The 27407-nt window shown below is 50.2% G+C and overlaps 1 protein-coding gene across 2 annotated transcripts; it reads right to left on the reverse strand.

Annotated features, from left to right (window-relative positions):
* Positions 1–24165, reverse strand: ITPRIP (inositol 1,4,5-trisphosphate receptor interacting protein). Of its 2 annotated transcripts, none has more exons than XM_014959935.1 (3): positions 24137–24165; positions 19089–19195; positions 1–5935 (listed from the first exon to the last, which is right to left on the reverse strand). In XM_014959935.1, exons 2-3 carry the CDS (start codon positions 19147–19149, stop codon positions 4278–4280), a joined length of 1719 nt encoding a protein of 572 aa, XP_014815421.1. In that variant the 5' UTR covers positions 19150–19195; positions 24137–24165; the 3' UTR covers positions 1–4277. The 2 variants fall into 2 exon arrangements, with proteins under 2 accessions (XP_014815421.1, XP_014815430.1); XM_014959944.1 differs by lacking the exon at positions 24137–24165 and adding an exon at positions 19305–19322.
* Positions 24166–27407: the final 3242 nt, after the last annotated feature.

The raw sequence follows: 27407 nt of genomic DNA on the forward strand, positions 1-27407 counted from the left end.
TTATTATAAATAAAGCTGCATGAGAAGTTCTGTACAAATTGAACAGTGTCCTGCTCCAAAAGCAGCGGTTTGAGTACAGCATCGTCAATGGAGGAAGACCTTAGTTTGGAGAGTTTCAGTGTTACTGCCCATCAGCTCAGCTGCGTTGCCAAGACTGATCTCTTCATACAACCATTTTGCTTCTGAGCTAAAATATTACACACACACCCCCGATCCTAAACAAAAGACACATAATAAATAAAGCTCTTTACTGTGTAGGATCCTGTGAGAGCTACGCCCCCACTGAGCAGCAGCCCAGCTGTCACCGGCGGGTAAAGTCTCTACTTCACCACAGAGAAAAAGTGGCCAAGGCTTTGCCTTGAAAACGTCTGGTGAATGAGCACCAAACCCTGCTGCTTGAATTCTGGATAAAGCTTTTTATCTGTTTGCTGAAATACATCTTTATACCCACGTAAGACCTGTGAACAGAGCAGCTCGGAGAGAGAGAAGCCATATTCTGTGGTTGAACTCCCAACAGCTCCCTTTAGAAGACATTCAGCTCCTGAGCAACAATAATAACCTTAGACCAAGACTTCTTCTAAAGGCAAACGCCTCCTGAGGCTACGTTGTAGATCAGTGGCTGCTATCAAGCCACCACTAATTCCATTGCTTTGACAGAACCTATAATAAAATATGAAAACCACAAGCTGAGGGTGGAGGGAGTGGTTGGAAAGCAGCAAGAGGCAAGAGGAGCTCAGCTGTTCCACTCACCTGGTGAGCAAATGGCAAGAGAAGGCCTGAGAGACCAGAGGGAGGTGTGGGACAGGAGCTCACCCTTCCCTGGGCTCTCTCACGGAGATACCAAAGGGATGTTGTGTGTCTGTTACTCACGTTTCATGTGCTGGTTGGTTTTTAAAAGAACGTTACTCACTTTAAGCCACAAAACTCCACTTCCACCCCCGCCCTTTAAAGCTGCTTCCTACGGATGCCCGGCCAGACTCCAACCAAGGCACAGCTGAACATGGGTGGCACTAAAAAACCATGGGACCTTTTTTTTGGCTGACAGCTGATAAACCTGAACCCTCTTATAAACCTGTTTTAGGGCGGCCTTTTAGTGATGGGCACAGATTTAATGCAGTCCAAGGAATGATGTGCTTCACATCGTGGCTTCCTCTGTACCATCACAAAGGTCTGACCCAGAGAAACGCTGTGTGGCCACATCTCCTCTGGTGGGACACGGGTACAGCTCTGGTCTATGTACTGGTTTTACAGAGATCCCTGCCCTGAGGCTTCCTGGAGCCCAGCTTAGAATCACAGAGCTCTTTTTCCCCCCAGACAGGTAGGAGTGGGTTTTCCCCCCCAGCCTCCACGCACAGAACAGGCCTCTGAAAAGGTGCCCAGGGCAAAACGAGCATATGACACGTAGGAAAATTAAGCCAAGCAATTTGCTTTCAGGAGAATCAAATCCCTAAATTCCTTGGTTTGGCTCCAGCTCGGGTTCAGCAAACCCCCTGAGGGGCAGCTTGGGCTTAGGAGAGAACAGACACGCAAATACAGAAAAGGAAGAACAAAAGATTCAATCCATTTATCAGTTTGGGTTCCCTTTGAGTCTGAGCAGCAGCGCTGGGAGCTGTGTAAAGACGGGCTCAGGCATGTTCAGGAGCCCGTAGGACTGGCCTTACACAGCTTTCTTCTCACATTTTACCAGGGGAGTTACCTGATTCTATTCGCCTGCCTTTTCTCCTCATCCTCCCCTCCCTCAACCTTATAGAAAAGTTATTTTTCAACCCTGAATGTCATTTCCTGAGAGACCTGGGTCACAAATTTGTTTCTGTTCTTTGGACAGTCTAAATTTAGACCCCTGACAGGAAATGGCAGAGAATTATTATTTTTTTTTGTTTCTCTCTGGCTGGGCTGGGAACACATTTAGAAGCAGCTCTGACCACAACCTGCTTCAGCCTGACCTGGGCTGCGAGAGCCCCTGCAGGGCTGGAGCTGCTGCAGGCACCGGGCTGAACCCGGGCAGCTGGAAATGGGTTCACAAATGACTGACACGGCTTCTGACAGAGCCTCTGGGCTCCAGCATCCACCCGCCCTCCCTCCACCTCTGCTTGTCACCACCTGCTTCTCCTGTCCCCTCCTTCCTACCAGGGAAGGCTTTGCTTGGTTGTACTAATGAAAGCCGGGGGGCCTTACAAGAAGAAGTCGTTAGCGGTAGCAATTAGTCCTGGCTGCTTGCTCTGGCAGCCTCCCAGGCACTCATGGCCAAGGGTGCCCGCTGATGATCCAGGAGTCTTTTCTACTGGTGTTACCCGCCAGCTTCTTCTCTCCCCTTTGGTTTCCTGCCCTTCACTTTCTGCTCAGAAATACTACGTCACCACCCCACAGCTGGGATGATAAAAGCCAAGGGCAGCAGCAATTTGAGCAAGGACTTCCCTGTCCCCACCTGTGCTTTCTTATAAACCAGGTGTGGAAATGGGAGTCACAGCTTCCTCTGCCTTTGTGGATGGAATGTCCCCCAGTGGTGGAGGGACAGACATCAAGGAGGTGGTGAAATGGTTTCAACTAGGAAAAGGTAGGAGAAGACACACCTATGGAGAGTTTGCTTATCAATGGGCTCGTGCTGGATGCTGTCCCTGGGAGTGATACAGCATTAAATCTTCTGATGCACGTGATAGGGCTGATAAAAAGGCATCTATGGAGTCATGGTAACGTCCTCCCTGATGGGTCTCACCACCCTGAACAACCACCCCCTTCTAAAGAGGGTTCAGAGGAGCCCTGGGGTAAAAACACTGCAGGAAATCCTGGTGTAAGGCCCCCTAGCACTGGGGCCAGGTCTCTGGGACCAGCACGGAGCAGGTTGGTGCTGAGGCTGGGGCTTGGATCCCACACAAAGCATAGGAAGGAGAGTGAGGAGCTTCTGAGCCCTCTCCTCCAGCGAAGGCAGCCGGCCGGAGCTGGGCAGCCCCCTGGCCTGGCACTGACACGCTGCTTCCTGAGGGAGTTCAGGCACCTCCGTTCCTGCCCTGGGGTTTTAGCACGTACCTGGAGATTCTCCCCTGGCCTGAAACCCTGCAGAAGCTGTTATTTCATTTCAAATCATGGTCCATTAGCAGCAGCTCCTGAGAGCTTCATCAGAGCAGCAATCTTTAAAGGATTGAGGAGACCCTATGTGGACCTCTGCTACATGTGCACCTCATCCATCCCCTCCTCCTCACTCAGAGCCATCCTGCTGGCCTTGGCCTCGTTAAAACCAGGCTGGGAGAGTCACACTCTCATTTGGAGGCTGATTGTTCCCTCCTGCTACCAGCCTGCTGACAGCCTTCTCCTGACAGCCTGATTTTGGAGAAGTCCTTCTTTTAGGAAAGCAAAACCTGTCCTTTCTCTCTGGGCTGCTCTCAGCCTTGCTGCCCCAAGGTGAGGAAAACAAACAAACCACAATGCCAGAACCCAACAATGCTGGTTTTCTTCTTACTCTTAGGTAAAAAAAAATAATCCTATTGCATTTATCCACAGAAAACGGCCAGGAATGATGGCCAAAAACTTGCCAGCTGTGTTACCATGAAGAAATGGAAGACTTGAATGAAGACACACACCCTGCTGCCTCCTCTGCTCCGTCCTCCCCAGGGAGAAGGGAGGTGCAGGGGTGTTTTGGAAGGACAGGACAAGCCATTTAAACTCCTGCTGCAAGTCCTATCATCCTATCAAGATGGCTTTTTTTTTTTTTTTAAATAACTCCAGTTACTTTTTGATTAAAGAGCTGTGGTTGATTTAAGGATCTCCATCCAGTCCAGACCTTGTGCACGATCCTTCTCCCCACCTCAGCACCCAGTCTGGTGCTGCACGTCCCATGGGTGGGACTCAGAGCTCCTGCTGTCCACAAGCAGACAGGCCCCTGCCATCCCAAGATCCTGCCTCCGACTCCTCCACCTTTACCTCCCCCTTCCAAAAGAAATGAAGTATTTGGCCACCACCACCGTTTGCATTAAATTAGTCCTATTTTTTGCTCACCACCTCTGTGATGTGACTGAGGCACAATAGAAAAATATATTCTTGGCTGCATAAAACACAGAGAGCACACCAGCGGAGCAGAAACTCACTTTTATAACACGTCTTCTCATTTCTCCCTGTCCTCCCCTCCCCTCACCCCCTCCCCCTTACTGCAGAAACCGTGGCCCAGGGTGGGTTCAGCTGCAGAAGAGAAGCTGAACTGGCAAAGTCCGTTGTCTCGAGGAGGCTTCAGAAACTGCCCTCTGGACTTGTGCTTAAAGGAAGGAGTGTTTTCCTGCTGGCTTTGGTTAAAAGGATTCCTTATGGATCCCGTTGGTCTGCGCAAGTGGAATGTGCACCGTGTACTCGTTTATCAGCGCGGTCATGTTCCTGAGCATCTCGTGGAACGTATCCACCGTCTTCCTGTAGACGTCCCTCTGTAACACGAAGGGACGGAAAAGGTTGAGAGGCTCAGCTCTCTGGAATATGATGGGGAAGCCCAGCTCTGCTGGTACCTTCCCATTGCCAATGAAGAAGTGGTAGAGCTTCTTCTCATGCAGACATTTCTCCAGGAATTTCAGCATGTCCTGTAGACGGGCCTCCAACTTCTCCGGGGCCCAGTCCTGACTAGGCCGTGCCTGCAGGAGATGCAGCATCACCGTCTTCAGGTGGTAGTTGGTGAGCCCGCTTGGACCTGTGAGGCTGCACTGCTTCCCGTGGACGAAGGAGAGGATCTGAAGGCAGCTGAGGTGGCAGGCATTGGCGGGCAGCGTTTTGGAGACCAGCTGGATGAACCTCCTCTCGTACACGGCGAAGGTGAGAAACCAGTGAGTGCTGGAGGGGAGGTCTGCTGCCAGGCTGCTCCGAGGGAAGTGAGAGATGAAGTAAACATCGGAGTTCTCGTACTGCACCACGGGGGTGAGGTTGAAGGCAATCGATTTCCCTGACCTAAATTTTATCTTCAGGGCTCCTGGGGAGTCCAGGAGGCTGAAGGAGAGGTCAAATTCATACTTGTGGGAGATTCTGTTCCAGGCCTTGGTGACCGCAATCTGGAACCACTTCATGACTTGGTCGGCATCCAGATACTGAGTATTTTTGAAGCACAGGAGGTCCTCCATCTCACTGCTGGGCCTGGTATTATTGGCTTGGCTATGGAGGAGGCACAGCATATCCTCCCCTAGTTTAGTCTTGTCACAGATACAACCTGTCACAGCCTCATCTGCCCTGCATACCTTGATAGTGCCATAACCTTGTTCATCTGGGGGGAAAGAGTCACCAGAGCACCAGGTCTGGGACCGAAAACAGTATGGCTCGGGGGGGGCAAAAGGCACTATCAGGTCACAGACAAAAGGTTTACGCACTCTCCAGTTCTCATACATGCTCCCCACGCCCATGCAGTCCTCCACTTCCATGTCAGCATCCCGATTACACACACTCCTCAAGGCTTCCAGCAGGTCATCTGCAAAGCCTTCCACCATCTCCCGCATCCTGGCCATGTCTCCGGTGGTACCGAGGATGCGCTTCTCGTAGAAGCTGGCCAAGACGGCCTTGTCGGGGAAGGCCATACCTTTAAATGCTTTCCCCAGGACAGCCATGTCATCCTCCTCTCCACCTGTGTCCTGCCAAATCCCTTCCTGGAAATCCTGCCTCCAGAGCTCGATCAGCAGGAAGATGACCATGGAAAGGGCAGTCCACATATCCCATCGGACCTTCTCCTCTTCGCTTTCCTCCACTACCTTCACAGCCTTTTCCAGAGCCCTCTGCATGGCTTCCTGCTCCGCAATTTCCTTCTCCAAGCGCAGCTGTTCCAGCCGAAGGATCTCCTCCCGCTCCTTCATCTTCTGGGTGATTTCTTGTGGGTCCTCGGGGACAGTGCCATTCTCCTTGGGGAAGATGAGCGGATGGTTGACAATAGCCGTAAGCACCAGTAGGGACACTCGTAAGACACCCAAGGTCATGGCAGCTCCTGGAAGAAAAAGGCAGAATAAACCAAAATTTGGAGTGTATTCCCTCAAGAGGAAAAATGAAAGCAAGTACCCACTTGAATAAAAGCTTTGGTGTCCTTTCCAGCCCTGAAGAGAGTCTAGAAACTCCTAAGCACATGCCTGTTCCTGCAAGTTATCAATCAAGCTTCCCAAAGAGACTTTATCAGCAGATGGTGAGGATGAAAGGGTCCTCTTACCAAATGAACTTTGAAGAAAAGAACTTTGAAGGCACTTGCTACCATCAACCCACTGTGATGCTGTTGGGGCACTGTGGGAGGGCTCATCCTTCCTCCCTCCTTTCAAGTTCCCCTGAGCTGAAAGGGAAAGCAGCAGGCGGGACGTCCCCAGGCGTACAGAAGCAGGACTGGAGATGAGCACTGCCTTCCCTCAGTGTGAGGCTAATGCTGCAGACCTGGCGATGGCACCGGCAGGGCTGTCCTGGCCACCTTCCATGGGAAGCATGTCTGGGGTCACAGAATCACACAATCACAGAATGACATGGGTTTGGAAGATCATCTGGAGATCATCTGTCTGTTCTGGAGATCATCTAGGAGGAACTTCTTCACTTTGAGTGTGGCAGAGCCCTGGAAGAGGCTGCCCAGAGAGGTGGTGGAGTCTCCATCTCTAGAGACATTCAAACCCCACCTGGACATGTTCCTGTGCAACCTGCTCTGGGTGGACCTGCTTTGGGAGGGAGTTGGACTAGATGATCTCCAGAGGTGCCTTCCAACCTGATGAGATTCTGTGATTCTGTGTGTTTGAGAGAGAAGGGTTTCTGTTACAGAAATAAAGTCTATCCATAAAATACCTAATCAATTAGACCAGAAATAGCAACTTCATTCCCAACAAACCAATGGATCCTGCTGTGGGAACGAGGCTGTTCCACAGAGAGCCAAGAGACGTTGCGGCACCACGTACGCACAGGGACTCGAGGGCTGTCATTTTCTCGCTCCTTCCTGGCCTGAATCCAGCACATTTTGGTGCCCCAGCAATGCCCAGCCTCTGGGCAAGAAGGAGAACAACTCTGGCAATCTCATTTATGCCTCTACAGGGCGTGCAATAAAGACAGGTCCACCCCGGTGAGCCTTGTTATCCTCACGGCACAAGGAGCTGCTGGCTCTGGAGCGCAGGAGCCTACGGTTCCTCCATGTGAGCACTTACTGTAGATGGGAACCCTTCCCTGTGGCACACAATTACCTTTGCTGACAAGAGGGCTGGGACTGGAATAACAAGGGAAGGGAACAGGACTGAGATGCATTGTCCAAGCAGCAAGAAAATTCACAGGCTGCTCAGGATAAGGCCAAGTGCCCCTCCCCGTGTAACATTTACTGACTGCCCATTTTTAGATCCCATGTACATGCATAGATGAATACCCTGATGCAGACACTGCTCTGGAGATGGCTTGCGGGCCTTTCTTGTCCTTTTTACATTTACATTAACTCTTTAACTCATCAAGCAACGAATTAAAGCTGAATTAATGCCCAAAGCTGGGCGTTCCAGTTATTCTGTGAGCTCCACGCCTGGCCACGTTTTAAAAATAACCCGGGGTGGCCCTGCATTGCAAAGGGCTTTATCAGTTTGCCGGGGCAGGGCAGGAAGCGCTGGCGAGTTCCTTTCCTTAGTGCTACGCTCTTGCAGACCACGTGTGCTTTCCAAGCTTAAAAATAACGTGGCCAAGGGCCAGGTGCCTCCTTCTGCAGCCTTGACCAGGATGACACTGTTGTTCTGCCCTGCTGGGCCACCATCCCTGCAGATGGAATGTTTCACCGCTACCAGATGACTTCTTAGATGCGTTAAGGCTGAAAGAAGTCAGCTTCCTTAGGAAGTCCTTGTACCCGTCAAGTGTCTCTCGTGCCCAGCATGTGTGGGCACAGCAGTTCCTGAGGTCACCTAACCCCAGAAGGGGTTAGACCAGACATCCCCAAGTCCATCCCTGGCCAGCCCAGCTGAATTCATTCTGGGTGCCACTGACAGCTTTAGGCTCCCCAAGCTGATCTTGCAGGAGTAGGTTTGGGGCACACACACGACCTCTTTCCTCAGCAAACTCTACAGGGCATCAACCTCTGGAAGACAGTCAGGATGGAAACTGGAAGAGACAACATCTTCAGGTCACATCAACTGGCAAGAGGCATGTCTGTTTTCAGCCTGAGCTGAGGAAGTTTTCCTGGTCAAAACTGCCCTTTTGCTACTGGAACTATTCACACCAGAAAGTGAAGCTAAACATTAACGCCAGTTAAGGCTTAAGGTCAATGATGCTCTTAAGGTCAACGATGCTCCGTGACCAAGGTCAGTGGAGCTTGGCCTTCACAGCAGCAAGGGTGGTGGGGGCAGAGCATTCCCACATCTCAACAGACACAGCTCTCCTGGATAACATGGAAAGATTAAATAACCCAGGTGAAACCAGTAGCGCTGCCTGCCAGGGCAGTCCAGCCTTCCCCAGAACAAAGGCTGCTCTTTTCCCTTGCTTAATTGCCCAAGCAATTTAAGTCTGATAAAAGTATTAATGCCTGCTCTTGGCTGAGACAGCTTTTGTGTGGGGAAGAGGGAGAGAGTCCAAATGTTTCCAAGCTGGAGACTAAGAAAGAGAAACATCATTGTTTCATCTGTGCATCCAATTCAGTAACATTTCAAGCATGAGGAAAAAAAAAAAAAGAAAGTATTCATGAGCTTTTAAAAAGCAAGTTCCCAAAGTGATCTTCAACCTTTTCCAAATTTCTAGCCCTGTCAGATCTTTTCCCATTCAAAACACACCTGATGTCCAGGCTTGGTATCAGACTTACACCTACCTACCTTCTGCAGACCCTCTTGGAGCAGCCCCAGGGCTCCAAAGCCCCCCTTGAGGGAGGACACTGTGGTCCTCACCACAGCGAGAGCACCCCACCTCTTATGCTCCCATGGGCACAAAGTGGGGACAGAAGCAGCAAGGCTGAGGAAAGCCACTCGGGGAAGGGAGTAGGTCCAAGAGCAAGTGGGTACCTGGAGCCTCCCTGTCTCCATGCAAAGGTCCATCCCTGCTCACCACTCAGCATGTGATGCTGATTCTTCAAACCCACCTCCGGCACCAGGATTAGTTTCCTTCTGGGCTTTTCTGTGGCACCCACCGCTTCAGTGCCTGGGTGCATCACTGATTTTAAGGTTAACAACCACCCCAAACAACCCTGGGAAGTGAGGGGGCAGGTATCGTCCTGCTTCTCCAGCGGGGGAGCAAAGGCTCAGAGAGATAAAAGCAGCTGATGGCTCTGCTGCCCCATTACAAATAACCATCAGCCACATCCTGCAGCGCTTGGTATGTTCAAAGGCTTCCCCAAGAGCACCTGGAGCCCTCCACCCTCGGGTCTCAGGCAAGTTAGGCCTCATCCTTTCAAGCCTGAAGCAGCCTCCCCGGCTGGAGGATCCCAATCAGCCCCACAGCAGGTCCTGGATGACACAGGGAGCCCCAAGAGGGGAAGGGGAAAGATGGCACTGCTGTCATGCAGTTGAGGTTGGTGCCATGAAGCAGAAGGTGGCCAGCTCTCACACCAGCTGATCTGAAAGACTGCACAATCGAGCAGTGTTTGGTTTGTCTCCTTGGCCAGAGTGTGGTTACAGGTAACGTGTTGCAAGGAAAGCAAACCTGGGGCCACCACAGAGCTCATCTGGTGTTTGTGTGGCCAACCTGGGACAGCCACGTGTGCCCGACCCCTGCCCACCAGCCACCCTGCCATAGGGGATGTCCCTGCACCACCAGCATAGAGACTATGATGCTCAAAGCCATAAAAACGTCCCATCCCTTCCAGCTAAAATGTGCTCAACTTCTGATGCCCCCAAGCCACCCTCACACACTGCAGCTTCAGACCCTTTTGCCTCCTGCTCAGGCTGGCAAAGGCCAAAAAAAAGAGATTTAAACAGCAGCTTGCAACTTGCTTCTGTAAGCTGCTCGTGTGCTCTGAGCCCAGATAACCCTCCATCGTCTCTGAAGGCACGGGAGAGTATTTCCCTTTTGTTAACGATCCCTTTCTTTCCTCAAGAGCTCCTCATACGGCTGCATTTTTTCCACCTTTCTATTCCCTTAAATTTTGAATCATGGGAAGCCAAACATGCTCTGGCCGGTGTTCAGCAATAAGCCAGTGAGCTGAAGCTTTGATTCTTAAATTAGAAAAACCCAAGCAAGCCCCTGAATGGGGTTCAGTAATGCCCTGGAATACGCCACGACGTCCTTTACGACACCCTGGATTGCTTCCTGCCATTGGGCTGCACAAAAGGCCGTGAATAAGCGGCTGCCACATTGTGTGTCGCTTTGGGAGGCTGCGAGGAAAGAGGCGATTCAAAGAGATGATAGTTACTGCAGCTGGACGGGGGGGTTTCTTCATTGAAAGCTGCCAAGTTTTTGAAACCAGAAGTTTCACGGGAGCAAATACGATTTCTGAGACTCTTTTGGGGAACGTCCTTGAGGTCTGGAAATCACAGAATCACAGAATCTTCTAGGTTGGAAGGGACCTTAAAGATCATCTTGTCCAACTGTCAACCTAACGTTGACAAAAATAGACACCCCCACAACAAACAAAAAGCAACACCATCACTAACCCATACCTCCCAGCACTACATCAACCCGTCTTTTGAACACCTCCAGGGATGGTGCCTCAGCCACCTCCCTGGGCAGCCCATTCCAATGGCTGAGAACCCTTTCGGTGAAAAAATTTTTCGTAATATCCAGCCTGAACCTCCCCTGGCGTAATGACTCTGCTTCTTGTTTTGACTGGAGAGATTAATTGCCCAGAACAGCTGCTAACCTGCACTTGGGACTCTTGCTGGAAAGATGGGAAGCCCAAGCCCAGGGGCTTCAGGTCCAGCCCACCCCAGGCCTCCCTCATGGCCGGCCTTCTGGGCCATGATTCCTCCCGTTGCTGTAACAGAAATCAAATTGCCCTTTGGCCTTTGAGAGCATCCTCTGAAAATGCTTCTGCCGCATTGACGAAGACCTAGTCAAGATAAAAAGGTTGCTGAAAGCCCCCCGTGATGCCCTATGTCCTTCTCCAATCTGCAAATACCATTGCTGCCTGCGGAGACCCAGACCACGAGAAACTCGCTCAAGAGTTTCAACCAAAAAAAAGGCAAAGAGGTTGTGGGAGGAGAGGAGAGGAGAGGAGAGGAGAGGGGAGGAGCAAAAACCTAAACTAAAAGCAATCAGAAACTGCCAGCTGAACAAATCAATTAAAAAACAAAGCTACAGATAGGGAAGGTAACAGGAGAGGAGAGGAGAGGAGAGGAGAGGAGAGGAGAGGAGAGGCGAGGCCCTGGCCCAACCCCAGGGGCAGGGGAGGAATCCCTTTTTGGTGATGAATTTTAGCCCAGAATGAGGGAGATTTCCTCACGGGTCAGCACCACGTTTGTGTGGGACCCATGGGTTATCCAGCACCCTGGAGCAAGGGAGGCTGCTGGCTAAGCCAGCTCCTAGGAGACACCATGCCGAAGCACTGCATCTCAAAACAAGAGTTTCCATCTTCACCCGAGTCAGGTGGGGCTGGTGAGGCACTGGACCCTCAGGGGGAGGCTGGAGAACCCATGTAGGGAAACACACCCCAGGGTGACTAAGGGTTTGTTGCACCATCCTACCCTTCCCACCCCACTGCATGTGGGAGCACAGGTAACCCTGCCTGGCTTTCCCCTGGCACAGGCAGCGAAAGCCCAGATGCTCAGATGAGGATCCTCAGCTGGTTTCCACTCTCCAGGATGAAGACCCCACTGCTGCAGTGGGAGCATGTCCCCCAGACCCATACAGAGCTGCAAAGACCCTACTCCCTGCTCTACCATCAGCTGTGACAGCACCCAGCACAGCCCACCCAGAGACCACGCAGCACGGGGCAGGCAGGAGAGGCTCCTGCTCTCCCACCTCTCGAGCACGGGGCCAGCTGCAGCACACACAGCCCAGCCAGGAGATTCAGGAGCCACAGGAACGCAATACGGACCCTGAGCAGCACCAGCTCATGCTGTTCTTTCCCCACCCTGTGAATTAAACTTGTGTGCAGGATGCTGGTGTGACGAGCTACGGACTGGGACAGAACAGTGCCAGCCACAGCAGCTGTAACTCGTGCTCTGACTTGCCTTTTTGAGCATTAAATTAGGGCTACAAAGTACTAAATTCCAGTTGCCAGGATGGTTCCTCCAGTTGTTTCAGCACAGACTGGTGGGAATGGGTTCTGTCTTTGGCTCTCTACAAAAGCCACCAGTGGAAGGGACTAAATGCTCCAACACACGAGGTACTGGAGATGTTGATGTCTCAACCGAGATGTTGAGACTGGTACCACAACCACGTTTAGAACCAGCACAAGCCAGCTGCCCTGCTCAGGACCACCACAGCCAGGTACGGCAGAGCAACTGCCTTCCAAGACATGGCTGGAAGTCCCACCCCAGATGAGCTGCTTGGCCACAGGACAGCAGCTGGACAAGGCCACTGGCTTGATAACTATTGTTTTGCCCTTTGTCTGAGAACACGTTAGCCTTTCGTAACATCCGTGGACATCCTGTCCCGGGTCTGCTGCAGTGCCAACGGGGTCAGTCGCGCCGCCCGAGTCGGACATCCTGCCCAACAGGTCTGCTGTGGACTTTCGGAAGCAATATTTTCCTCCCCGGGGTCACCAGATCAGGTATTTCCAAGGAAATGCTGATGCTCATCCTGTGTACAGGACTCGGTCGCCCGCCCTTCCCATGGACAGGCGGACTCGGGGTGGAGAAGCACGTGAGCAGGGCTGACATGGCTCTGGAGGCAGATGCTACTGTGAAGCCCCAGCTCCAAGCGAGGGGAGATTTTGCCAGCATCTCTCCAAGCAGAAGAGTGCTTGACGTGCCCTGCAAAGGGCAGGGAGTCTCTCATGTCTTCTAGTCACCGACTACCTTTGCCATCAGGAAGCCTTTTCCGACGCCTCATTAACTCTCCCATGCAGCAGTCTGAACCCCTAACTTTCCAGCGACCGCTGTGGGTAAAAGTAGGACAGATTGTTTCTTTTCTTCTGGCAGAAGCACTCAAGCTGTTCAGAGGTCCTCCCCTCCTGCCTCAGCTTTCTCTGCACACAGATGCATTTGTAAGATGGTGCCATAAAACTCCATGCCCCCCCTTTCCCCAAAGCCTGGACAGTACAAAGTTTTCTTTCTGGCTTAAAAGGAATTATTTGTCCTCTAGGGCTCTTTTCCAAAACCCAAAGAGATATGGCACCTGTTAGATTTTCAGTTTTGTCAGTAAGTGGGGGACTTATCTGGCTATTTCCATGTCACTATTTCTCAATGCATGCATGTACCACACCACCAACCAGAACATGATTCTGGCCCCTTCTTCTCACCCAGAAACCATCAGACACCGTCAAAGAAAGCTGTAATAACTACTAAATAAACGCACAACCACGTCATGCTCCTCCAAGCACTCACTGCTTACTCACTGTAAGGCTGGACCCAAGAGAGGGTGCCCATGGAGACCAGGAGACAAAGCTAGCAGCGTGAGAAGTGTGTTACTCAGCATCCTGCCCCTTGCCTGGATGTGTTTTTTCTTGCTTTTGGACTGTTCTCAGCTCTTGTCAGCAAGCAGCATGTGGGCAGTCCGTGCGGTGCCTCCAGTTCTCCCTGCTAGGGAGTTTTACAACTTGAAGGGGTTTTACAAATGGGAACATGGTGCTGGCTGTGAGGGAGGCAGGAGGGGAAAGGTAGGAAGTGTGCATGTGGCTCCCACCCACGTACCGAGCTGTTGTGGTAGGAACCCGGCCAGGAACAGCTTGGCTTTTTCAGCCAAATAAATTTTGTCTGTTAATTGTAAGGAAAACAATTGGAGCAGACTGAGCTTTTTTGAGAGTTTTTTCATATTTTTTTTTTTTAGAAGGAGAAAAGGCACACACCAAGAAATAAAAAAAGAAGGTTGGCTCACCAGCCTCGCCAGCTCCCTCCCCTTCAAGCCCAATGTGATGGGAGCCCAGGCAACGGCTGGTTGTTCCCTTGCACAATCTTTCATCAGCACAGATGGACACAAACCCCCTGCTGCTTTACCAAAAGCCTGAGAGTGTCAACCACAACGTATGGAGCAATGTCACTACACAGATACTCTCTGGCCACCACCTGGTGCTCACGCTGGGACCCACTCTGGCTGTCACCCCTCTCAGCCACACGACCTCCCTTTGAGGCCACGGCTCATTGATCCAACCTGGTGGTCACCTCAGGGAAAGATGGTGAGAATACAAAAAAGGTTCAATTGCCAAGATGTTTGTTTAAATCTGCCCTCTTTTCCCCCCACTTTACTCTCAACAGGGTGGAACAAAATCACACCGATGTTGTTAAATCAAGTTACTCTGACTCTCCTCATCCTAAGGTAAGCATATGCCCCACATCGCTACACATCCAACTTAACTGTATAGCATAGAGAATCACAGAATGATAGGGGGTTGGAAGGGACCTCTGGAGATCATCTAGTCCAACCCCCTGCCAGAGCAGAGCCACCCAGAGCAGGTTGCACAGGAACATGTCCAGGTGGGTTTTGAACCTCTCCAGAGAAGGAGACTCCACCACCTCTCTGGGCAGCCTCTTCTGGGGCTCTGCCACCCTCAAAGGAAAGAAGTTCCTCCTCATGTTTAGATGGAACTTCTTATGGACAAGTTTGTGCCCGTCCCCTCTTGTCTTGTCCCTGGGCACCACTGGAAAAAGACTGGCCCCATCCTCCTGACACCCACCCTTGAAGTATTTATAGATGTTGATCAGATCCCCCCTCAGCCTTCTCTTCTCCAGACTAAAAAGACCCAAGTCCCTCAGCCTTTCCACATCAGAGAGATGCTCCAGGCCCCTCATCATCTTTGTAGCCCTCTGCTGTACCCTCTCCAGCAGTTCCCTATCCATCCATCCATGCTTCGGTAGTAAAGGCATTGGTGTAAACATTATTACAAAGTTGATTTGGCAGCAGGGGTATACCGCACGTGGATAGAGCACGTGGATATTGGCACAGCTCAGGTGTGACTTGCAGAATGATCATGTTTTACACGTGAAACTACAAAGTCCCGTTTCAGTCATGAGAACTTATATATTACAGACAGTAGAGAGCACAGTAGTTGCCAGACACTTCTACACTCAGATGCTGAACAAAAACACAGCAAAAAGAAATTGTCGTTCCAGGCTGGGAATTCGGTTGGTCTGAGATCTTCTACTCCATTGCAGTCCTGAGTCAGTGACCAAGAGACACTATGTCAGGAGACCTGCTGACCCAACTATCTGCTTAAACAGGACTCAAAAACACTGGATGGGATTGGAGTTTTGTGTGATATTGGACTATTGTTTTGCTAACTAGTTACAGCTGTTTGTATTCCAACAGTTGGGGAGGAACAGTATTTAAAAGCTGCCTATTGTAGCCACAGAAAGGAAAAGCAATGCTTTGTTCTATTGCCTGAAATCCCAGCTTTTTTTATAAAACACAATATAGTTCCTTAAGTAAAGTAAAAACAACAAAAAAATACCCCACCCCCAAACAGACTGTGAAAGCCCCTGCAGGGACGGGTAGAGGGTGGGGAAGGAGAAAGAGCACTTTTACTGCAGAGTCCCATTTCCTTGCCTCTCCCGAGGGTGATACCCTGACCTAAGCAGAGGCGCTCTATATTGCACACCAGCATCTGCAGGAGGAATCAGGCCCTCTTACTTCATTACCTGGTGGCTCCAGAAACGACCAGGAGAAACAACACAAATGCTTTGGGAAGCAGTAAGCCCGGTCTTGGCTCGCTAGTTGTAAACCTGAAAACTGCCAAGAGACACGCACGCACACAAATATGTTGGCTGCAGAGCACTGCTGGCTAACCCTGCCTTTAAAAATGAGTTTGAATAAACAAAAATCAGAAGAGAAAAGCAAAGCCATACAAGAAAACGAAGTGTCCCACTTCCGTACAATATTTGCATGAAGTTCATCATTTCAGTACCTGTGGCCACCAACTCAGAGCCATTATCACCCAAGGGAGTGACTCAGAGACCAGTCTATTGCCACACACACCCATATTTAACAATTTTCATGTGCTCTTTGCTCAGTACCCTCTGCTTCACAGCAAAAGAAAACATCTTTAAGCTCTTCCTTCCCCTGAAGTGTTTACAAACTGAATGCTGGGAAGAAAAACTCTGGGAAGACTCAATGGGATAAGAGTGATGTAACGTGTGCTGCTGCAGCAGAAGTACCAAACACACATGTTAAGGCTGCGAAGCCACGTGGTTTTCATTTGGGATGTGTGGGGTGAACACATAACGCTGGCTTCCTTCATAACCTAAGCACAACAAAGGAAGCCTTTGTTTGAAAGCCAAGGGGCAGCCTCTCTGCACACTCAAAGGCTGAGCTACAACGTAATGGGAACTGTGAGTCACGGCTGTGGGGCCCCCGCTCATCGGCACAAAAATCCCCTCCGCGGCAGCGGGCAAGGAGCTGAGCTTGGCAAGGAGCAAACAGGGCTTCCAGCCCCGCATGGGAGACTGACAGTGTCCAGGACCAGCAGCAAATACAAGGCTGAGCTGAGAGCACATGCTGTGGATGACTTAGGACGCAAACACGTCCCTTTTCAGTCGACATTTCTTCCTGTAACTCCTTCAGAGCTTGAGATCATAACCCCGCGCTCGTTCCAAGAGCGTGAAGCAGCTATGGCTCAGCAAGGAGGAGGGATGGACATCAGCCAACCACCTTCAGACCGTCTTTTGACTTTGGCTGCAGAAGAAAGTGGCCATGATACTTAGACTGAGTGTAGCCAGCTTGCTAGGTAGGACCACAGTACAGCTCTATGTCCTTAAGTCATCTAGTGTGCCAGATAATTTATATCACTGTGTGTTACAGCAGGGGAGGGTCAGCTGATGGACTCCAACTACCAAAATATAGACATCCATCTCATCCTAGCCTGGGAGAAAACGATAAGGGTCTTCAGTTATCATGAACGGAGTGCAATCTGCAGTGCTGCAGAAAATCCAAGTGTTTTCTCTCACATTTTCAACAGTCCCAAGGTATTTGGTTGCTAAATCTCCAGAGGCCTTTAGAAATCAAACTCTCATCTGAAACCAGTGGCAGTCGGGTACCTGAACATCCCGGAGGAAAGAGCTTAGGATCTAACCTTTTTGGGTGCAGATGCCCACACAAGCACAAGATCCTCTGGGAAGTACGATGCTGTGAACATCAAGTGTCACAGTTAAAGTTTGAGAACGTCTCCTTAGCTCCACCTCTGGTATGTATTAATATTCTACAAAAGCTTAAATAATAGGGGGGAAAAAAGAGGTCTGAAAAAGCAATACAGTCTCCCCTCTCTGCCTACACACATGACCTACACTGCGCCTGGATGGTTTCTGGCAAGTCTTTGTCTACTTTGTTCTGAAAAGCTTCCAGCAAATCTCCCTCTCTGCCTCTCAAGGCAGTCTAGACTACTGCTAAACTACCTCTACCTGTAGGAAAGTCTCCTTATCACTGCATGTGCTTTCTCCAAAGTAAGCTGTAAGCCCTGCTGGGATTCTGGCACATGCAGGCAGTATCTTGTCTTAGGGAGCTACTTCCCTCCCTATGGGCAGCGTGGGAACCGTTTGCTCCCACTCCTCATCAGGTGCTCCCTGAGCATCACCAAATCCTCTGCAATTTGGAAGAACTGAGAGCAAGGCACTCTGAACCTGATTTTCATTTGAGTTTGGCCACAAACTCTGTCTTTCCAATTGACGGCGCCCACCATCCCTTGAGGCAACCCAGAAAAAGATGTGGTTGGTTACACCGGTGGCTCAGCTGACACCTTAGAGCTAATGTCACTTTTCTGCTCAGGCACATGAACCTTCTCTACGTGTTCTTCCCCCTGGTTTTGAAAGTGAAGGAACAGTACGTTTTCCTTTGCCAGGCAACTGAAATATCCATATGAATCAGAGACTGTGCCTAACAGGGCTTAAATCCTGCAACAGTTGGCCCCAATGGTCCTCATCCTTGCCAACACCATGCTTGGTTTTTCCAAGCCACATGCATGGCAGTGGGGTGTATCAGATGTTTTCCCTGTAAATGCTGAAAAAGCATCTCTGCCTCAAGGCAAACATCACTGATATAAATAACATGCTGGATCAGCCAGAAAAACCTGCCCCTGGAAGAGGGATAGTCATGAAAGACGGTGGGGGGAAAAGGAAAAAGAGCTTCATTTACACACAGGAGGATGGAAACGGGCCAGTTCTCACAGCTTTGATGGGGGCTGGCTGGAGGAACATGCCAGGGAACGCTGTGAGCTTCGCTTCGCTAGAGCAGAGCAGCCGTCTGAACCGCCTGGGATGGGAAGAAGGGGACAGACACCACCCAACACAGACGCAGATCCAGAATAAATAAGAAAAAGGAAAAAAAAAAAATCACGTGGAGCACATGAAGTAACAGGTACTCAGAGCTGTAGCAGGACATCGTGGCAGCCAGGACTGCTGCTCTGGCGGCTCCCTCTGCCACGAGCTCCAGTTCTTCCCTTCCCACCACTGCTACCCGCAGAGCCTGCTGTCACACACCCGCAGAGTGGCACTGCCAGACGGCTGGGTTTCACCCAGCAGTTCTGCTTCCAGTGGGTTTTTCAGGGGGTTTTGGACAGACATTAAAACTCTGCACATTGCTGGCTTATAAAAAACACTATTTTCCCTTCAATCCCGCTGCCTCTGCTGTCACCCCTGATCATCAGGAGGTTGTCCAGGCACTTCCAGGCCTTGGCTCTCCCTCCAGGCCTTGGACTTCCCCCCTGAAAGAGGGGGGATCCAGTGCTTTCCCGATCTAGGTAAGGTACCTCCGGCAAGTTCTCCTGCATAGCAGCAAACGCTGTCAGCAAAGCTCAGGCCTCTTGGTTCCCCCTTCTGCCATCACCCTAGAGCCCAACTGTCCCAAGCAGTCAGATAAAACCAATTTTATACTGAATGCCAAAAGAGAGAGGCTTTTTTTAACACTGATCTTTTAAAGTGAAGTAATTTCCAAATTAAACCTTCACAATTGCTGCTACTTTTGCTTCGCAAGTGCTGTCTGACCCTCGCTGCTGGGAACATCTACTAAAGTATAAGCCACGCCAGTTTCCTCCTGGCATTTCTGCTGTAAGGCTCAAGATCTCCTAGCGAGAGCCCATCAAAAAAGCTTTTTCAAATCACATCAAATCTGGAAGGAAGAACGACCCCCAGAGCACTTACCTGCTACGTGACTTTGCAGGTGCTCATTAAACTTCACATTACTACTATCACCACGATGCATAGAAGACTCTCTTCAGTCACCCACCGCTGAAGCACAGCCAGGAAGTCTGCAAAACAGAAAGAAAATGAATGAGGAAGTTCGGGCAGAAGATAGGTACATAATGCAGTTATCTAAATCAGGGATTGATTAAAAGAGAGACTAACTCACCCCCTTACCTAATAAAATGATCATAAAAGCTCAAGAGACTATAAATAATCAGCTTTGAAGTGATCAGGGATGAGCTCAAATGCTGCTTCTCCTGTGGGAAAGCGTGCAAATCCCACGGCAGGTTGGCCAGTGCTGCAGACATACCGGCAAGCGAGGACTTCCCTCCTCCGACTCCATCCTCACCCCCCAGCCCTCTCCTTTTAAAATGGATTAGGGTCAAATTAGCATCTGTGTAAACGCAAGGGCTGGGACAGTTTTGTCTGGGATTGGTTTGTCTCAGAAAAGGCATTTAGCTGCTGTAAGCCGCTTGCGAGGTAGAAAGACTTGCTTGGGGAGCTGGGTTTAAGTGAGTTAATGTGAGAAACAGAAAATGCAGGAGAAGAGGCAGGAAATAAGTCTAAGAGCATACAGGAAGATGTGAAACACAGAACCGCAAAAGATAAACTACCATATTTTAGGAGTGAGAAGTTAAGAAATTTTAGATGAAACAGGAAACAAAGCAAAATCCTCCAACCAGAGGGAGGAGAGGCCGGGCCTGACAAGCTGGTTGCAGGCAGAGGAGGGAGATGTTACCCAGCTGTGCACAAGTGGGCTGGGGAACAGGAATCCACTGCCCTCCTTACCAGCCATGATCACCTCTTCAAACCGTCCAACCATCTTGATCTAAAGCCTGAAGAAATCAGGGACAGCATGGGCTGAGCTGGGCTTCGGAGCTGGGTCCTTTCAGGGCTCGGGATTAGGTTGATGAGGCCTTGCTCTCCTGAACCCCTTCACTTTGGCCTCCGCTGGGGAGGGGATGGCTCAGCCCTCCCTCCTCCCACGTACCTGCTCTGACCAGACTCTGTGTACGGTTTCACTTCTCTGTTTCCATCTTCAACTGTGAGACCAAATTGGGCAAAAGTGCTTCTGCTCTGACCTCCCAGCGCCTCGCAGCCTGCAGGGCTGCTTCTGCTCCACCAGCACCACGGCACTACCAAGCAGCAGCACAGACTGCCAAGCACAGGAGCAAGACACCCCAATCCCAAAAGGGCTGGATCAGCACCATAATATCCCACTGGATGTCTGTTAGCCCTCAGGGTTTGCAGTGCCTGCTCTCATGGTGGCTCTGGGCCAGTTAGCAGTCCAGCAGGCGCTTCTGCTCGGAGGAAAGGAGCTATGAAGTGCTGTGTAGAAACTGCTGCTATGGGACTTACACTCTCTCACTTGTTAAAATAATTTTTAGATCTCAAAAGTGAGCGTTTAAGTCAGGGTCTCCCTCTACTACATGTGTATAGATGTTGGTGGGACCTTCACTGAACCTTAGGGGATGGCCTAAGGTCACTACAAGAAGGTCCCTCTCAGCTGTGGGTGCATCAGCGCTGAATCCTCACACAAACCTCCTCTGCTCCCTCAGAGGCAGCCCGAGCAACACACCCCAGTGTTTATTGTGGGTCAGGCCTGGAAAAGAACCTCTTCTCCATGCCAGAAATCAAACCTGCCCCTGCTCCAGTGAAGCTCAGCAACCTTCAGGTCATGGCAGTAAAACCTCTTTGCTTTGCTGAACCGCTGGTCAAGGTTGGCTCAGCCAAGTTCTCACGGCCCACGTGTGCATGGAAATCAAAACAAGCTAAAAAGAGCCCTGTGGCAGCTGCACCCCTGGGCCAGCTCTCTGTCCCTTGAGCTGCTCGAAGCTTGGCTGCCTGCCTCCCTGCCTATTGCCCACGCTGAGGGGTGAATGGGCAGAAGGTTTTGCTTACACAGCTGAGCCCACATCCCTGCAAAACCTGGAATTCATGGTCGGACACACGGCGATGCCACCCAGCACACACCCTGGCCATGTTCCCTCCCTCCAGCCCAAAACCAGAGTCTCTACCTCTCTCCACCGCCCAGCAATTACATGTGCTGATGGAAAGTATGCTGCCTGGCAGCAAACCTGCTTTTTCCCAATGTAAATGGATTATAATAACACTTGGGAGAGAAAGAGCTGGCCCACCCAACAGCCTATTTTAAAGGGGATCTGAGGGAACAAGCCAGGATTATTTTTTTTCCAGCTCCCTTCTCCATTGCACTATTGCTATGGATTGCAGTTGGAGGACAGGACAGCACAGGACAGCAGGGAGACTCGGGAAGAATGTTCATGGAGTTCACGGAGTTTATCAGTGCTTCTCAGAACAACTGCTTCTTAATGTTCACCTTGTTGGCGGAGGCTGAATCTAGGTTAAATTTTGCCACGACAGTTGTTTTAGGGGGGACATGGCAGGAGAAAGCAATACAACCAGAAAAATAAGCCACCCCATTTGCTGTGTACCCATTGCACTCAGGGAATGGATTTAAGCTATCAACAAATAATAAAACAACAAAAAAAAAAGGATGCCACAATACAATCCACTAAGTGCATTTCCTGATATGGCACTATCTGCATTAATTTATTCACAGGCAAGCTCCAAGATACCAAAACAACAGTCAACAGGTAGACAGTCGCAAAAGCCAGCCTAAAATTGTCCTTATGGAAACCACACAGTTTTTGCTTTAAAAAACAAACTCATAAATCACTTAGATCAGCTCATGGAACACCAGTGTTAGGTTTCTGCGGGTCAGATTCCTTCCCCCTGTTACTCATTGCCACGTAAGGCGGATCACAAGCACTGGCATCCCTCTGAGACCATCGCACACAGGAGCCCTTATTGCCATGGAGAGAACCAACAAAAAACAAAAGGGGAGCTGCTTTGGTGGCCGTAGTGACCAGACGGCCCGAAACAATCACTCAGGAAAAGCAAAGTCCCCCAGCTCCTGGCCAGGCCACTTAGTCTGACTTGTAGGGTGGGGAAGAAAAAAAAAGAGGCTGTTCTTAATATACTGTAATGCTCCAAGCAACAGAAAGAGGAAGACAGTTAGGTGGGGAGGGGCCATAGCCTGAGCTCTAGATAAACAGGTACAACGCCTTCGGGGTGCACGGGATGCCACTGGTGCAAACACAGAGCACTCTGTTCCGTACACTCAAGGGATGCAAAAAACCAAGTGTCATCTGTCAGCTGGGAACCCAGCAGCCCTCGGGGCTGATCCTGGTACAGACATTGGCTCTCTGACCTTCGGCAAATCAATTCACCTCTCTCCACATCCGTGGCAATCACACCTAATATGTGCATTCCCCACGTGGGAGCAGTATGAAGCATCTATTAATGCTGAAAATAAGATTGAAAAGAAGGCTTTAAGTTTTCATTCCTAATTTCTGTGCTCTGCTTTCCTTCAAGGACTGAAGGAACCGCTTTCACTTATATTATGGAAAACTGGGACCACTGGGTTTTAAAAGCCAACGTCTATGGACGTACACAGAATCACTTTAGTCAGAGCTGCAGAAAGGCATCGTCATCCTCACCAAACCCAAAAGCCTCATAAAACAAACCATGCTAGACTACAGCTGCTCTCCCCTCCAACTGGCAGCTCAGGTCCTTGCCCAGCAGCCCACGCCAAACACTCATGCCTGAAGGAGAGGTGCTAGGTATGGTTTAGGCCTATTGCACTCATTAAAAACATGTTAATAGTAACATTTGCTTAGAGACACTGCTGGGGCTCATCTTGCCTGACCACATAACACATACCCAATATGTCCTGTTCTCCTGAAGGATTTTAATAGGGCATTTCCCCAGAGAACTGCTTCAGTGGGAGATTGCTCCAAGCTGAAGAAGCAAAGGCCACTAAAGCTCTGGTTCTGAGTATCAGTTTTACAGCCTGTGAATTCCAATGTCCCTGACTCGCTCTGATTTGAGCTACAATTACCTACTGGCCATCTTCAAAAAGATGCACACATGAATGTCAGCTCTACTAAAAACATCACTCCTTCTCTCTGTACTGATTAGAGAATCACAGAATGATATGGGGTTGGAAAGGACCTCTGGAGATCATCCAGTCCAATCTCCTGCCAAAGCAGGTCCACCCAGAGCAGGTCGTCCCACAGGAATGTGTCCAGGTGGGTGTGGAATGTCTCCAGAGGAGGAGACTCCACCACCTCCCTGGGCAGCCTCTTCCAGGGCTCTGCCACCCTCACAGGAAAGAAGTTCCTCCTCATGTTTAGATGGAACTTCTTATGGACAAGTTTGTGCCCATCCCCTCTTGTCCTGTCCCTGGGCACCACTGAAAAAGACTGGCCCCATCCTCCTGACACCCACCCTTTAAGTATTTATAGGTGTTGATCAGATCCCCCCTCAGCCTTCTCGTCTCCAGACTAAAGAGACCCAAGTCCCTCAGCCTTTCCTCCTCAGAGAGATGCACTGTACCCCAGAAGAAAGGCCAAAAAAGTATTGTAAGAAGCTGAGCCCAAACCATGCAATACCGAGCACGCAGCAAAGCCCAGTGATGTGTTTCGGACTGTCCACACCTGTGGCCACCACCGGCCTAAGGACCCCCCGGGCTGTCAGCACCGGCAAAAGGAGGTGGCCGCGGGGTCTCTATCTGGGGTGACCCCATCCCTCAGAGAGTCCCCATGTGCTCCATGAGCTGACGGAGCCCCAGCAAGCGGGCTGCCTTCTCCTGCCGGGAGAGGACAGCCCAAAGACGTGCAGGAACTTCGGCTGGGCGCAGCGACCTGCCTCAGGAGCCTGATCTGACCCGGCCCCCCAAGGGCCACCGAGACAAACCACGGAGAAAGCACAAAGTTACCGAGGGGAAGCCCCCCCAAGCCGACCTGTTGCTGGGCAGACCCCGGCACCCGCCGCTTCGCTCCGCTCCTCTCCTCTCCCAACCAAAGCCCTTCCCACGGCGGCAGCTTCCCGCCGGGAAGCGGGAGAAATCCCACCCCCCTTTCCTCCCCCTCCCCGACCCCCCGGGTGTGCTCGGGGTCCCCGCAACCCGGGACGGGACTCACCGGCGGGACCGGCGGGGGGGGGGGGGGGGGGGGGGGGCGCCCGGAACGGGTTTCCTTTACTCTTTGGCTTCGGTTTTTTTTTTTTCTCTCTCTTTGTTTTGTTGCTTCTCTCCTCCTTCACACCACCCCCGCCAGCCCTAGGAGCCGAGCCACCCTCCGGCGGGCTGCCGTTCCCCGGCCCAGCTCCGTCCCGGCTCCTCCATCAGCTTCCCCGACGGGTCTGTGCCGAGGGCACACGGGGGCCGGGGAGGAAATGCGCTCATTTCGCTTCTCGGATGTATTCTGACCTCCTGGTGGTCGTGCCCGAGAGTCAGGAAAGCGGCTGAAACGCGTTAACTTCTCTTGTGGTTCTTACGAAAGCAAAAGAGCAGATCCCGGGGAGGTTAAACCATTTTCCTGCTCGGAGCTGGCACAAGCAGGGACTTGTGGATCTGCCCGCCATCCCTTGGAGTTTCCCTGTGGGGCTGAGGGAGCTGAGGCACAGCAGGGTTAACCAAACCGATGGTAAAGGCCGCTGGAAGGGATTTAAAAAGTGTTTTCCAACGCTGCCCTCATTCTACAGCTAAAGGGCATCTTCTTACAGATCTGCCAGAGAAATAAGTTTGCTCAACGACTGTCATTTCCACAAAGAAGCTTAAAGGCAAGAGCAGAGTTACATCTATCCCATTTTGGTGAACTATAGCTCTCTCTGTTGCACCTTTCCTCTTTCCACAAAATTGCAACAACTGTCTTACATTACCACTGGGAGTGCATGTTGCATGTTCTCCACTTCAATTTTATTTTTTTTAAGCTCAGGTGGTCGCCATGTGTGACAATCTGCGCATTGTGTCACTCTAAGACTTTGCAATATCAAGAGGGCACCAGGCAAATATGGTGGCACAGGTTGGCCTGGAAGCTGGCTGGCTTGTGAGGGATAACCAGGGCTGCTAAGTCAGCCTGTTCTTTGAACTTCCTGAGATGCTCCATGAATTAAGTAATAGTTTTAATCTTATTCCAAGGATTTGTGTTCCCAAATGCGCGTTATATGGGTATTATTTCCTTAGTGTCTGAATCAAGTTTATTCAGGTTTATTGGCAACCTGGGTGCTGTTAGTACATTTTCCCTTCTCATTATGCCATAATCTATGAAAATCATCTCTAGCAAGAGCAGTGCTGGAATCTCCTCGCTTCTGTGCTGCAGGACTCGGCCTGTCTTGGTGCATTATTTACTTCCCCTGGGAACCTCACAGCAGCAGCAGGAGAGAGAGAAAACAGCATCTTCTCCAAGATCCAAGGTATTCATCACCTCAGCCAAAGGAAAATGTCTATTAAATATCCCCTGCATAAAGCCTGGCAAGGTAGTAATTATTAATTCTGATGATATATACACACACACATTGGACAATACAAATCACTAGAGGTTACAGTGACTATAATTTACATTCATATGCAAATTTTCCCTGGGACACAGGGAAAAGGCCTGAACATTTTTCAAAGGAAGGCTCACATCCCAGCAGATTATATTACATATCCACCATCCCATTCAGGATCTACTTTCTGTGCCACCTAAGATGGTATAAAATTATGATAACAATATGATACATGTAAATGGAAAAGTCAAAGCAAGACACATTCATTTGATTTGTATTAGGGTTTTTTTTATGCAGTTCAGCAGTTTGAAAGAGGAGGGAAAGCTAGAAGCACATATCCTGACAACTTCAGCAGGGTTCATTGTTTGAGTATCACTGCTCTGCAGAAGGCTTAAGATCATTATCTTGCTAAAGGTAGTAATTTATTTGATAATGAGCCAAGCTCCGCTAACCTTACTCAGATGATGGGCAGGACCTGAAGCTGTGAGCCGTGGAGTAACAATGCCACAGCTCCCTGGATGCTGGGACATAACCGGTAGCTCTGTGACACGGCTGCTATTGCAGCAGAAATTAGATAGAATGATAATATTTCTAAAACGGACTCTAAGATCCCATTAGCAGGAGCAGGACCAGAGCAAGATGTGGGCTGAGAGTTAAATTCCAGGTATCTTAGCTGCTTTCAGACATGTTAGAAGATCAAGGGATTATTATTTTATTCTTTCCACTAGTATTTCTAATCCATTACAAAACTAGCAATATTTCCTTAAACTATTACAAGCAGGCAATAAAAAAAATATCATCTTGCAACATCTACAAAAAGAGAACAGGGATATGCCAGAGAGGCCATGGGTAGGCAGCAGGGAAGCAGGTTTTGGTACAGCTTCCTGCTGTCACCTTCACAAGGAACCCAGGAGATGGCTGCCAGCCTGGAGCACACAGAGGGACCACACTAACACAGAGAAAGCAGAAATTATAGTCTTGCTGGAGTCAGGTCTTGCTGGGGCCCTGCTTTTTATACTGCAAGTGGCTGTGTAAGCCTAAAGGAGGCTGCAGCAGGTCGGTATGTTAATAGGCACAGCTCAGCGTGACCCAGCAGAGCAGGAGCTCAAACAGACCAAGGGGAGAAGGGAGTGGGGGGCTGGTGTCCTCATCTACCCCCTTACACCTGGCCTTATAAACATCTTAAATCTCTGCGATTTCTATAGCCTTCCCTGGGTATTAAGCATTTTTTTTTTTAATAGCTTCTTCCTCCCAGAGGACTCAAGTGTCAAGTAGTGAAAGATGCCAGACAAATTTTCAGCTAGGGAAAGATTTGGTGGTTAAGAATTAAAAGGCTGAGGAATAAAATATGAGGGGAACAGGAATCAGAGATTCCTGGAACTGAAAGGCTGTTGGAAAGCACAGGGGCAAGTTGTTTCTGCTAAAGAACACATGATGGCTCTAGACATAGTTGAAACTCATTTTTGAATATGCCCAAATGTTCCTGACTGGGAACAGCCCTGGATCAGAACCAGTAAGCAGCTACTGGAAATCATCCATTGAAGAAACTGGACTGCTGTGCAGGGCCAAGTGTGTTTATGTTACCTTGTGGGCTTTCCTTCACAGCCTCTCTAGGGATTCATGATACCAGGATGTCACTTCTACCAGCCTGTTCCTACAAATTCATAGGAGGAAGAGTTCCCCCCATGTCCCTCCCCAAAGCTGTAGGTCAAACTGGTAGCATAAACCATAATACTGGTGTTGGTAAGAGCCCGCAGTGGGCAGGGGTGGAGGTGGAGATCTGCAGACCATTGATTTCCTCCAGCAGTCTTGGAGAATCCCCGTGTTTGGCTCTGAGAGGGGTAGAAGAGAGGAATTTTCTAACAATGGCAGGCCATTGTATTCCTACTTGCCGAACTGGGAGGGAAAATTGGGATGGAAAAC

Source organism: Calidris pugnax, unplaced genomic scaffold (genome assembly GCF_001431845.1).
Source record: "Calidris pugnax isolate Ruff unplaced genomic scaffold, ASM143184v1 scaffold4, whole genome shotgun sequence".
NCBI classification, from domain to species: Eukaryota; Metazoa; Chordata; class Aves; order Charadriiformes; family Scolopacidae; genus Calidris; species Calidris pugnax.